Source organism: Carlito syrichta, unplaced genomic scaffold (assembly GCF_000164805.1).
Source record: "Carlito syrichta isolate Samal-C Ts95f unplaced genomic scaffold, Tarsius_syrichta-2.0.1 Scaffold314819, whole genome shotgun sequence".
In the NCBI taxonomy this organism is placed as follows: Eukaryota; Metazoa; Chordata; class Mammalia; order Primates; family Tarsiidae; genus Carlito; species Carlito syrichta.
This window is the reverse complement of record NW_007258915.1, coordinates 3,534-16,919: the sequence shown is the minus strand read 5'-3', so window position 1 is coordinate 16,919 and position 13,386 is coordinate 3,534. Positions and strand designations below refer to the sequence as shown.

The 13,386-nt window shown below is 37.3% G+C and overlaps 1 protein-coding gene across 2 annotated transcripts in view; it reads left to right on the top strand.

Annotated features, from left to right (window-relative positions):
* The window catches only part of MAP2K4 (mitogen-activated protein kinase kinase 4), a 107,674-nt gene extending 100,801 nt beyond the window's left edge, over positions 1 to 6,873 (top strand). For both annotated transcript variants that reach the window (XM_021705918.1, XM_008072028.1), the window contains exons 9-10: positions 2,889 to 2,934; positions 4,173 to 6,873. In XM_021705918.1, coding sequence (XP_021561593.1) covers positions 2,889 to 2,934; positions 4,173 to 4,286 — 160 coding nt within the window. In that variant the 3' untranslated portion in view covers positions 4,287 to 6,873. The remainder of the gene's footprint in view (positions 1 to 2,888; positions 2,935 to 4,172) is intronic.
* The last annotated feature ends 6,513 nt before the right edge of the window (positions 6,874 to 13,386 follow it).

Genomic DNA, 13,386 nt, shown 5'->3' with positions numbered 1-13,386 from the left:
AAACTAAGTATATTTAGAATGTTCAAGGAAACAAAAGTATAAATTCAGTTAAAACTGAGAAAGAAATAAAACAATACTGAAATGATTGGAAGTGAGAACTTTTTAATTGGAAGTCCTGGAAATGAAAGAAAACATAGCTATTGATATAAAAGACACAGCATATTTGATGTACTCTAGACTGGAAATGGTTGAAAACAAAACTGGGGAAATGGAAGAGGGAACTGAGAAATTTCCCCAGCATGACAGATTAAAATAGATGAAAAGCAGGCAAGAATCAGGGAGAATAGAATGCAGAGTGAGAGGTTCTAAGATGTATGTACTGGCAATACAGAAAGCATCTCTGAAAATGAAGAAACAATAATTAAGGAGATCATGGGGGAAACATTTGAAAATTGATCTAGGTTAGATTTTCAGATTAGAAGTAAAGTCTCTATACCATGTAAGATAAATAAAGGTAAATTTATATCTAAATGCATTGAAGCAAAATTACAGAACAAGGATAAACAAAAATCAGCAGGAAGAGAAAACAGAACACTTAACTAAGGATTGATAATTAGACAATTAATAAGCTTGTTACTAGCAGCGATAATTGCAGGAAAAAGGAATCGTAGTTTCAGATTGCTGAGGGAAAATAATTGTCAACCTCGTCTTAAAGTTTTATACTAAGGCACTAAAATAGCATTCACAATAAAGAGGAAATACATGACTGGACACAGTGGCTCAAGCCTGTAATCCTAGCACTTTGGGAAGCTGAGGTGAGTGAATTGCCTGAGCCCATGGGTTCATGAACAGTCTGGGCAACCTCATCTCTTACAATAAATAAAAAAAATTAGCCAGGTATGGTAATGCATACCTGTCGTTCTGGCTACTTGTAAGACTGAGGCAGAAGGATCTCCTGAGCCCAGTGGGTTGACGCTGGGGTGGCCGTGAGTGTGCCACTACACTCAACCTGGGTGATGGGAAAAAAGAGGAAATACATTTTTTAGGATTGCAGACTCCATGTACAGTGAGAAAACCACGTGTAACTTTTGACTCCCCCAGAACTTAACTATCAGTAGCCTACTGTTGGCCAGAAGCCTTACTTATAATGTAAACAGCTGATTAACACATATTTTGGATGGTATATGTTTTATATACCATATTCTTAAAGTAAACTCGAGAAAAAATGTTATTAAGGAAATTATAAGGAAGAGAAAATACATTTACTAGTTTTTAAGTGGAGGTGGATCATCATAAGGTTCTTCATCCTTCTTGTCTTCATATTGAGTAACTGAGGAGGAAGAGGAAGGGTTGGTCTTGCTGTCTCAGATGTGGCAGAAGCAGAAGGAAATTTGCATATAAGTGGATTTGTGTAGTTCAAACCTGTGCTGTTTAAGGGTGAGAAGCAGGCCGGGCTCAGTAGCTCAGCCTGTAATCCCGTGATTTGGAAGGCTGAGGTGAGTGGATTGCCTGAGCCCACGGGTTCAAGACCTGCCTGGGCAACTTGGCGAGACCTTATCTCTACAATAAATCAAAAAATTAGCCAGGCATGGTAGCGTGTGCCTATAGTTCCAGCTACTTGGAAGGATGAGGTGGAGGGATCTCCGGAGCCCAGCAGGTTGAGGCTGTGGTGGCCGGGAGCGTGCCACTGAACTCCAGTCTGGGCGACAGAGTGAGACTTCAACTCAAAAAAAAAAAGAAAAGAAAAGAAGAAGCATGTCATAGGTTGGATTCCTGGAAAGCAGGATTTGAGACAGAGACAAGTGTGCAGGAAGTTGATTAGGTAGTCATCTTGAAATTAACAACTAGCAATGGGAAGGAAGCAAGACTGGGTAGAAGGAGAAGTTGAGCTGCATTGCAGTCTCAGTGAAGGCTTCAGCTGACTCAATGGAATCTGAAGCTGAGATGGCCATTAGGGTTGACCTAGCTTGCAGTGAGGGTCTTGGATTTTTATTCCTTTTTGTGGATCAATCACTAGAGACAGGCCATCCTAGGAAGGCTAAAGTGACTCTCTTCAGCTACAGTAATCCCAGAGAGGCTCACAATAGAGAGTTGTCTGCTGGCAGCATATCCAACAGTGGAAGAAGTCCTTCATTTCATAGCACTCCTATGGAAGGTGTGGGATGTGGAAAAGAGCAATGAGTTTACAAAAGTGAGCTGTGTTGTCAAAACTAATTAACTTTTGATAGTACAAATGAATTTAATTGAGATTGGAGTGGAGTAGTGATTATGGTACGGACCAAGATAGATGAGGAAAATACAAACAAATGGAAAATACTTTTGGCAAGATGAAATTCAAGGGGAAAATATCAGCAGGGAAGAGGTTTTCATATACTGATGCACTCTTTAGTGAACTTGTTTTAAGTTTTTGGACCAAAGAGCACAGCACTGAGATATAGAGTACAAAAATTTTTTTAAACTTAAGGATAAGTTGATAAAAATTCATATATAATTTACCTCCCAGAATTACTGGATTGCTGGTTTCTCTTGAGTGGTCTCTGCATAAATATGTATAAACATATATTTATGCATTATATTTATAAAAACTTACATATGTACACATATAATTTTATACTTATAATGCATTCATATATTTAACTGTGTAGCGTTCTACCATGCAGCTATGTCATAGTTTAGTCAGTTTTCAACAGTTAACTTTTTCTAATTTTTCACTAGTGATTCTACTCTGAAAATATCTTAAGACTAAATCCTTAGATTATAGGTTGTCTTAATTTTGTGTATGTGCTTTTCTATGTTTAGTGGGCTGTCTGCTTTGTATGTTACTTTGGATCTGAAGAGGAGGGGAAAAAAACCTATTTGATTATTTATAATATACTTCATTTGTGAAAAGAAAAATACTTGGATAAATGTGTCTTCATTTTAATAATGTTATTTCTATAATGTTTTAGCCTTACAAAGGATGAATCCAAAAGGCCAAAGTATAAAGAACTTCTGGTGAGTAAGGGACTTTGGGAATTTTAGATACATCTCACCCAGAATTCTCTCAGCATGCTGGTCCACTAAGCAAACAATGGGCTTCTCTGTCATAGACAAACAACTTGACCTTATTAAGTGTTTTTTCCCCAATGTTTTTAAACAAAGATACTTAGAGAAAATTTATAGTTGTGATTTTCTTACTAATTTACTTGCTAAATTCTCATGGAAAATTTTGGTTTTAACATGTTGTAAAAATTACCCTGAAATAATTTCAACTTTCACTTTAAGGAGCTATTTTCCACTGTCTAGTCTGTATATATGTAATGCATACCTAAGAAAAACTTAGTGAAAGATTTGTGCTCATTCTGCCTTCATTAAAACTCACATGCAAAATTACATCATATGGCCAGTTCATGTTTCTTTGAAAGTTCTCATTCATCCTATAAAACTTGGATGTTTTAAGGTGTCTAATAGATGCAACATTGTTCTGGGCAGTGAAAAAAGTACTTTGGTCTAATAATATGGGAATATTTTTAGAAAAGACCCATTTGTTTGTCACATTTAGCTACAAGCTTTCCAAGGATATTAGGGGATATTAGGTCAAACTTATGGTTAAGCAGCAATGATTGTAAAAATACTCAGTCACCATACTAAGAGAAGCTGTGAAAGAAAAATATTATCAGAGATGGATTATAAAAATGTGGGTTAGTGAAGCAGATACTGGGCCATAGGCTCTGGAGAGTGCAGGACAGAAGCCCATAGGGCAAGTTTCTATTGGGCCTCTTTTGGAGTGTAGGTCAGAAGGATTGAAACTACATGTGGGGGAAATAGAAGATTGGGATTTATGTCTGTGCTCCAAGCACAGACATAAATCCAATAGCAACTGCTATTCATTTAGTTCTTCTTGACTCAGGTAGTGTGGAATGCCCCAGCTATATTTTGTGCTGAGGAACAACTTCACTCTCTTCCTCAACAACTACTACACATAGAAGTTTCCAGACCTCACTTCCAGGGTGGCACCTCCAAATCATAACACTGTGTATCGTTTCTAGCCACACACATACCCGTTAACATATCTGCATGAAATCAAGGCTGTATTTGCCTATCTGAACTAGTGGTACTACAGCATTTTACAGCCATGTGTGTTAGGTACCTGCAGTTCTATGCCATATAGAAACTGGAAAATGTTCAGTTTGGGCTTGTATACCAACTTTTGATGTCTTCCTTCTTGTATTCTGTTTTCAATTTTCTTGCAGAAACATCCCTTTATTTTGATGTATGAAGAACGTACCGTTGAGGTCGCATGCTATGTTTGTAAAATCCTGGATCAAATGCCAGCTACCCCCAGCTCTCCCATGTATGTTGATTGATACCGCTGCTACATCAGACTCTAGAAAAAAAGGGCTGAGAGAAAGCAAGACATAAAGAATTTTCATCCCGTATCACAGTGTTTTTATTGCTCGCCCAGACACCATGTGCAATAAGATTGGTGTTCATTTCCATCATGTCTGTATACTCCTGTCACCTAGAACGTGCATCCTTGTAATACCTGATTGATCACACAGTGTTAGTGCTGGTCAGAGAGACCTCATCCTGCTCTTTTGTGATGAACATATTCATGAAGTGTGGAAGTCAGTACGATCAAGTTGACTGTGATTAGATCACATCTTAAATTCATTTATAGACTCAAAACCTGGAGACGCAGCTACTGGAATGGTGTTTTGTCAGACTTCCAAATCCTGGAAGGACACAGTAATGGATGTACTATGTCTGAACATAGAGACTCGGGCTTGAGTGAGAAGAGCTTGCACAGCCAACGAGAGACACATTGCCTTCTGGAGCTGGGAGACAAAGGAGGAATTTACTTTCTTCACCAAGTGCAATAGATTTACTGATTTGATATTCTGTTGCTTTACAGTCACAGTCGATGTTTGGGGATCGATGTGCTCAGCCAAATTTCCTGTTTGAAATATCATGTTAAATTAGAATGAATTTATCTTTACCAAAAACCATGTTACGTTCAAAGAGGTGAACATTAAAATATTGAGACAGGACAGAATGTGTTCTTTTCTCCTTTACCAGTCCTTCTGCTCTTCACTGGGAAGACTCAGGAGTCTGCCACTTGTCAAAGAAGGTGCTGATCCTAAGAATTTTTCATTCTCAGAATTCAGTGTGCTGCCAACTTGATGTTCCACCTGCCACAAACCACCAGGACTGAAAGAAGAAAAAAAGTGCGGAGAGCAAAGTTTACAGATGTTTTTAATTCTAGTATCTTATCTGGAACAACTTGTAGCAGCTATGTATTTCCCCTTGGTCCCAAGCCTGATACTTTAGCCATTATAACTCACTAACAGGGAGAAGTAGCTGGTAGCAATGTGCCTTGATTGATTAGATAAAGATTTCTTGTAGGCAGCAAAAGACCAAATCTCAGTTGTTTGCTTCTTGCCATCACTGGTCCAGGTCTTCAGTTTCTGAATCTCTTTCCCTTCCTCTGTGGTCTGTTGTTGCAACATGACTTTGCTTAATCCAAGGTTTTGCCTTTTTTTCTATATTAAAGACCTATATAATTACCAGGGATGTTCCTTATCAAGAATTTTTAGCCCCACATCTCCCACATCCTCTATTGTTTAAAAGGCTAAGAATAATGATGCTCAACTGATGTGGTAGGTGATGAAGAGGCATCTTTTCTAGAGACACGTTTGGCCAGATGAGGATCTGAAATGGCAGTCTTTTAGATAAGTTAATTACCTGCTGGAATCTCTAGTAGCTCACCATCATTTCTTGGAATTGGAATTCTACCAGCAAAACAAACAAACAACAAAAACAAAATGAAAGACAGAATCCCTAGAGCAATTCTAAGAGACCATTTAAGTCTGTTATCTTTTGCTGTGCTTCTTCACTTACCTAGCCAGGCTCTCATTAGGATTTGCTCTGGCCTCCCTGGCATTGAATGAACAGTAGGCTTTGAATGACAGTTAAGCAGCACTGTGAGTGGTTCAAGCACACTGGAGTATGAAACAACCATGGTCTGAGATGCAGGTGACGCCATTACAGAACCAAATCGTGGCAGGTATTGCTGTGTCTCCTCTTGGAGTTACAGTCATAAATACTGTACAACAATAAAGGGAGAATGGTGCTGTTTAAAGTTATATCCCTGTAAATTTCAGAATTCAGAAATGATTTATCTCTTTGGTCTACTTGCCTAATTTCCCTGTCTTCTCCCCAGTGACATCCTAGACCTTAGACTTCCTAGTGTTCTGAAAGAAGGCGTTGCTCTATGTCTTCCTTCAACCACACCCAAGCCATCATCCTCCATTGCTCCCGGGGACTCAAGAGGAATCTGTTTCTCTGCTGTCAACTTCCCATCTGGCTCAGCATAGGGTCACTTTGCCATTATGCAAATGGAGATAAAAGCAATTCTGACTGTCCAGGAGCTAATCTGACCGTTCTATTGTGTGGATGACCACATAAAAAGGCAATTTTAGTGTATTAATCATAGATTATTATAAACTATAAACTTAAGGGCAAGGAGTTTATTACAGTGTATCTTTATTAAAACAAAAGGGTGTATAGTGTTCACAAACTGTGAAAATAGTGTAAGAACTGTACATTGTGAGCTCTGGTTATTTTTCTCTTGTACCATAGAAAAATGTATAAAAATTATCAAAAAGCTAATGTGCAGGGATATTGCCTTATTTGTCTGTAAAAATGGAGCTCAGTAACATAACTGCTTCTTGGAGCTTTGGAATATTTTATCTTGTATTCTTGTTTGAATTCCTCCTCTATTTAAGATATATACATGGAATCGAAGTGTTTATGTAATAGTTCTATCCTTTTGCCTGCAGGTCAGTTGTAATAAATCTAGGATGTGATGATGACTTTGTAATTTGATTTTCTGAAGTCAGATTCTGAGAGGGGAAAATCAAGTACATTACATTAAATTATTTGTGCATTTCACATTGGGGAAAAATTATATTCCCCCAGAAGTGTTTATGGCTTCTTTCTTTTTTCCCTCTCTTCTCGTGTCTAGTCTCTTTGCTTATACTTCTTGAAACCACAGATGCATCTGTAAAGCACAGCTTTGCCTTTTGTTAAAGCCAGTGATTCAGAGTCTCTTCCAGTTTGTTGCTTTTTTGGTTGCCCTAACCTGCCCCAGCTTTCTTAATGCTAAGGGGAAGGGGTACAGTTCCTCACCCTGTATCATGGTGGAGAGGTACAACTTGTAAGAACCCCATCTGGCTGGCCCTGTGTATGGTTGTCAGTCATGCTTCTGGTGTGCTGCAGTGGCCAGGTGAGCATTGGATGTCAGGTTGGATACTGGGTTTTGATCACTCTCTGTTACCTTAAAGGGTTAGGGAGGAGATTTGTGGGCAAAAGACCCATGGGGGTCAAATCTTGGAATTTTATGGTTGAGAGGATAATGAAAGTGAACAAAAAGCCATGGGAGCCTGAAACTGTCGGAGAGAAGCACTTTGCAGCTCCAGCACTGAATTTATCTGCCACGCTACCACTTCCTGGTTATTGATCAGATACTGATGGACTGGATCATATAGTAATTCAGCACTTTGCCCTTTTCCAATGCTTACTCCTAAAGAATCTGAGATGCCATTACATATGCAGATGTGGTAAGTATCAAATAGTCTTAAGAGAAGGGTGTGAATGCAGGAATCCTAGCCTCTCCAGCTAAACCTCAACTGCTAAGGGAAAGAATACCCATGGGGTTTCAATACTGAGTGGCATGGGAGAGATACTACACCCTCCATGTTTCCTAAGACACTCCTTATATTTGATCCCAACTACATCCTACCAAAGCCAGGTGGTGGTATCATATGATGAAAACAAGGTTCAGAGAAGTGAAGTTCTGGTCTAGATAATGGTAGGGAGCAGAACTGAGATTCAAATCCAAGACTATGACACATACCATAAGAAATCACATTAATTTAAAAACACTGCTATTAAAGAAATGTTGTGGAACTGAGAAGTAGAAGAATGAACTGTAGTTTGGGATAATTTGCTCATAAACATGACCATGGCCTGCTTTGTTGTCTTGGAAATGTGGTTAAAACTAAAAAAAAAAAAAAAAAAAAAATTGAAGTTCTGAGGTCTACAGAGGGGCTTAGTGGTCTATACAAAGGCAGCTATGTGGTTACCTTAAACTAACCAGAGAAACTCTGGTAATTCTTAAACACAACACCTAAGAATGCAAGGTAATGGATGCCTCCATTAGCAAGATAATGTTATGCAATAATCATTGAGAATGGAAACTAGGCTGGAAAGGAACTTCAGGTTTTTCTTTTCGTATTAAAATGCCCTTTCATTTATTGATTCTATTCAACTGTCTTGGCTGCAGAGGATAGAGAAAGGACATAAAAGGTCTTGATGTTATCCTTGAGACACTGGCTACCTTGTCTTGGAGGTCTGATGGTTTCATGTCTCCACCTCTTCTTGGCCAGGACTGTATATACCAGTCACATCCATAGCACCTGGATGTGTTGCTTGGGATATGAGGGACAGAGAATCTAAAGACTTGGTCTTGAACTTACACTTAAATACTTTTCGTTAAGTGGTTGAGGGAAAATCTAATCAGCAATAACTCTTAGGATGAACCTTAAGAACCACATATAATGAAAAGTTAGTATTAGATTACATCATATAAGGAATACCTATAATATTTGAAACAATCAGCTTGTCTGTCTGCTGGGAATGTACTACAGACCAAAGTAGTATGTTTATTTCTTGCTCTCTCCCATCTTTTAGATAAATGAATATCCAGAAATTATCATCTCATATTGAAGTCGTGAGGATCACTGGTTCACTATGTGTTTTGTTTTTTTAATTTTTTATTTCAAAGATGTGGGGTACAATTCATACAAATGGTCATTATGCAGGTACCCTTTCTCTTGAGGTGTGCCCTGCTCCTCTGACAGTTTCCCACTTCAGTATGTTTTTGATAACATGTTTTGTTTTTCTGATGATATGCCAAAATGTATTTATACTTCTTAAATGTCAAATGTAGTCCTGCTGTTTAAAAATGGTCAACCCAAAAAGCATATAGTCACAATTGACTAATTATAATGTATAATAAGTCTAATTTCTGTCTGTATTTGAAATCTCTAACTACACATGCATTTTGCTGAAGAACTGTATATACTTATACCCAGATTTCATGTGAACACCACTGTCTGAGGTAGCTAGGGAGGCTATTGTAGTCTCAACTCTTACACACAAGGTAACAGTACTAAATAATTGGGTAAATTGCCTGAAGCAATATGTTAAGAGGTTATATAGAGCCCAGGATTCTTCTCATGAAACTATGCTTCCTATGACAATGTGATTAATTACAAGGTTTGATTATAAAATGACTAGATTTTTTTTTTCAAAAGGAAAGACTTATTACATGATTTCTGCCCGCTTCACAGACTGTATGTTTAATCCAGTCCATGGAATCATTTTCCTTTGCAAAAGTGCCTTTACCACATAATTTAGAAGGAACATTACATAATCATTTCTGTTCACTTTTGATCCCAAATGGCATTTCACAGCTTGCTTTTTTATTTTGTTCATATTACTTGATTCCAACCCACTTTTGTCTTTTTCTCTTCAATAGAAAAGCATGCTAGTGCTTTTCTATTGGAGAGGACTATATTCCTGAGTTTATCACACCATTTCATTTCATTCTATTGTGCTTAGAATGCAAAATAAATTGGATTTATATATAAATTGGATTTATATATCCATGACTTCTTTTAAAAGAAAATAAAAATGACTTGTGACTGGGACTGTCCTACCCCACAGTCAATAGTTTGTGACCAAACTTTAGGTTCTTTGTAAACAAAAGAAGTCAACTGTGAGCCAGTAAGAAAGTACTAGTGACTTCTGACATGATGCTAGTTTAGATGGCATTAATTATTCTCCCAATTGGAGTAACTGCATTGGCAATTACAATGTAAAAGTATTTCTTTGTAAATGTTTTCCTGAGCTGGCACAAAAGTAAGGAATCTTCCAAGCTCCCACATAAATAGAAGCAGGAACTTTTCATTTCAACCCATTTTTGCCTTTTTTAGAAAGAATGTCTATTTCCAAAGCATGAAGAGTTGCTTCAATTGAGGACAGAAAAAAAAGTGTTAAGTACTTGCTAGCATCAACTTTTGTTCCTGAAGATGTCAGTGTTTTTCTTTGAAACTTGCCTAACCAAGTGCCAACAATTAAGTCTCTTGTGCTGAGAGTTTCTGCTGAACCCAGGAAGCTTTGAGTTCTGGGGGATATCTAATAGCAAATCCTCCAATAGAGCTGGGATCCCAAAGGGCTACATGCAGAGTGTTGTAGGAAAAGAAAGAAATGTACCAATCTGTTAAACGTGAATTGAAACATTTTTGCCTTCATCTTGGCACTTGGTGGAGGAAAAATTTTAAAAATCTCCAAGAATTAATAACCACAGGTTAACTTTCATGAGGATTCATGGTTGGAATCACTACCTTGCTGGTAAAAAATTCTCCAGCAGAGAGAATTTAAATGGACCTAAGTTGGTAGTGTCCCTAGGTGACTGGAAGTAGCAAATCAAAGTCACCTTCAGAGAAACTCTTTCAATTCAGTCTTCAAGAACACTCACAGGTAAGGTTCAAAGGAAAATGAATAGTTCACAATAAAAAAATCACAAGATACAACGGGTGAGAACTAGTAGAGATAAGAAACAGTGATAGTTATTTGAATTTTCATATATAGAATATAAAATAAGTGTTTAATGTGTTAAAAGGAAAGCTTGAGAATAGGAGCCAGGAAAAAGGACTATCAAATCTATTAAGAAAAAAAGATCCTATAAAATTCTAAATTGAGCAATATAAAAATGGAAATCATAAATACAGTGAATGGTGTGGAGGAGATTGCCCACCCCCATCCTGACACACACCAAGTTTTCATTCTCTTCCTCCTTGTGGCAATGAAAATAAAAATGAATTTTGTCTGGGCAAGTAGTTGCCTAGCTAGTGACTGTCCCCACCCCTTCACTTTTATTTAGATAACTTGGTTAGTTATTAATGAATAATAATGTAATGTACACTTGTGAAAAGTTACAACTTTATCAATAACCTGTGTCTGACCATGCGTTTTGCTCGCTATCTCATTTCCTCACCTTTCCTGACAAAAGGTGGTCATCCTCCTAAATCCCTCTGGTCAACATCTATTAGCTTTCCTTCCTAACAAATATAGATAGAGATATATTTTGTGGTTGACAAATGTACATATTTATGGGGCATGTGTGATATTTTGATACATGCATACAATGTGTGATGATAAAATCAGAGTAATTAGGATATCCATCACCTCAAACATCTATCATTTCTTTGTGTTGGGAACATTTAAAATCTTCTAGCCATTTTGAAATTTACAGTAAATTATTGTTAACTACAGTCACTGTATTTTACATCAGACTAGAACTTATTCCTTCTACTTTTCTACCCATTAACTGACCCCTCTTCATCCTCCCCTCTCCACTATGTTTCCCAGCCTCTAGTAATCATTGTTCTATTTTCTACCTTCATGAGATCAACTTTTTAAGAAAATCTCTCACACAAGTGAGAGCATGTGATATTTGTCTTTCTGTGTCTGGCTTATTTAACAGTCTCCAGTTTTGTCCATGTTGCTACAAATGACAAAATTTCATTTTGTGACTGAATAGTCTTCCATTGTTTATATATACCACATTTTCTTACTCATTCCATTATCTACTTTTTTTTTTTTTTTTTTTTTTTGCTTTGGTTACCTGTGTTTTTGAGGTCTTCCCCTAAAAAATCTTTGTCCCGACCATTGTTATAAGGTATTTTCCCCAATGTTTCATTCTGAGTCTTAAGTCTTTAATCCATTTTGATTTTTTTGTGTGTATGCTGAGAGGAGTCTAATTTCATTCTTCTGCATATGGAGATTGCTGTCGGTGTATAGACATGCTACTGTTTTTTGCATGTTGATTTTGTATTTTGTGCCTTCAATGAATTAATCCATCCTAATGGCTTTTTGGTGGAGTTTTTAGGTTTTTCTAAATATAGGATCATGTTTTCTGCAAGCAAAGATAATTTGACCTATTCCTTTTCAATTTGGATCCCCTATATTTCTTTTTCTTGCTTGATTACTCTGGTTAGGACTTTCAGTACTACTACATTGAATAAAAGGGATTAAAGTGGGCATCCTTGCCTTGTTCTGGATCTTAAAAGAATGTCAATTTTTTCCTGTCCAGTGTTATGTTAGCTATGGGTTTGTCATATGTGGCTTTTATTCTTTTAGGGTGTGTTCCTTTCTATACTCAGTTTGTTGAGTGTTTTAATTATGAAAGAAAAAAGATCCTATAAAACTTCTAAATTGAGCAATATAAATTAATTATGTTGAAATTTATCATGTTTTTTTCCAGCCTTTATTGAAGTGATCATATGATTTTTGTTCTGTTAATATGTACCACAAGATATAACATTTTTAGTTTAGGTTTTTATATTTTCTCAAAAGATCATGTCTGTAATATATTTTTTCTTTTTCTTTTTCTTCTTTTTTTCGGTTGGAGTCTCACTCTGTCACCCAGACTGGAGGGCAGTGGCTGCTCCCAGCCACCGCAGCCTCCACCTGCTGGGCTCCGGCGATCCTTCCGCCTCAGCCTTCTAAGTAGCTGGAATTACAGGCGTGCGCTAACATGCCCGGCTGATTTTTTGATTTACTGTAGAGATGAGGTCTCGCTGCCCAGGTGGGTCTTGAACCTGCAGGCTCAGGCAATCCACTCACCTCAGCCCCCAAAGGCGCGGAATTACAGGCTGAGCCACCGAGTCCGGCTAGTTTTTATTTTTCTTCAAATATTTTTGCTGCTAAGCTTAATAATGTTTATAGCTGTATTATTTCATTGCATTTTTTAATCCACTTTCCCATTAATGAACATTTTGGTTATTTCCAGACTTTTCTCTCGTGACTATTACTGCTATGAATGTTCTTGCATATGTGTCCTGTTATACAAAAATCACAGTTTATTTTGATATCTATACCCAGGAGTCAAATTGTTGAATCATAAAGCATGTGAATATTCAACTTTAAAGAGGTGATAACCAAATTATCTTTTCCACCATTTGGTATTCCAGACTTTTAGTTTTTCCAGTTGAAGAAGTTTAGATGATATTGCATTGTGACTTTCATATGACTTTCCCTGATAATTAATGATAAGCATCCTACATATGTTTATTAGCCAGATAGGTTTCCTCATTTATGTTTCTGCTCATTTTCCCATTTGGTTATTATCCTTTCTTTATTGATTTGTTACTATAATTTATATATTATTGATCCAGATTGTTCATGGGTATGTGTATCTTTTGATGAACAATAAATATGAACATCAATTTTTAAAAATTCATGGGTTTAGCTGGGCTCGGTGGCTCAGCCTGTAATCCCGCGCCTTTGGGAGGCTGAGGTGAGTGGATTGCCTGAGCCTGCGGGTTCGAGACCCAC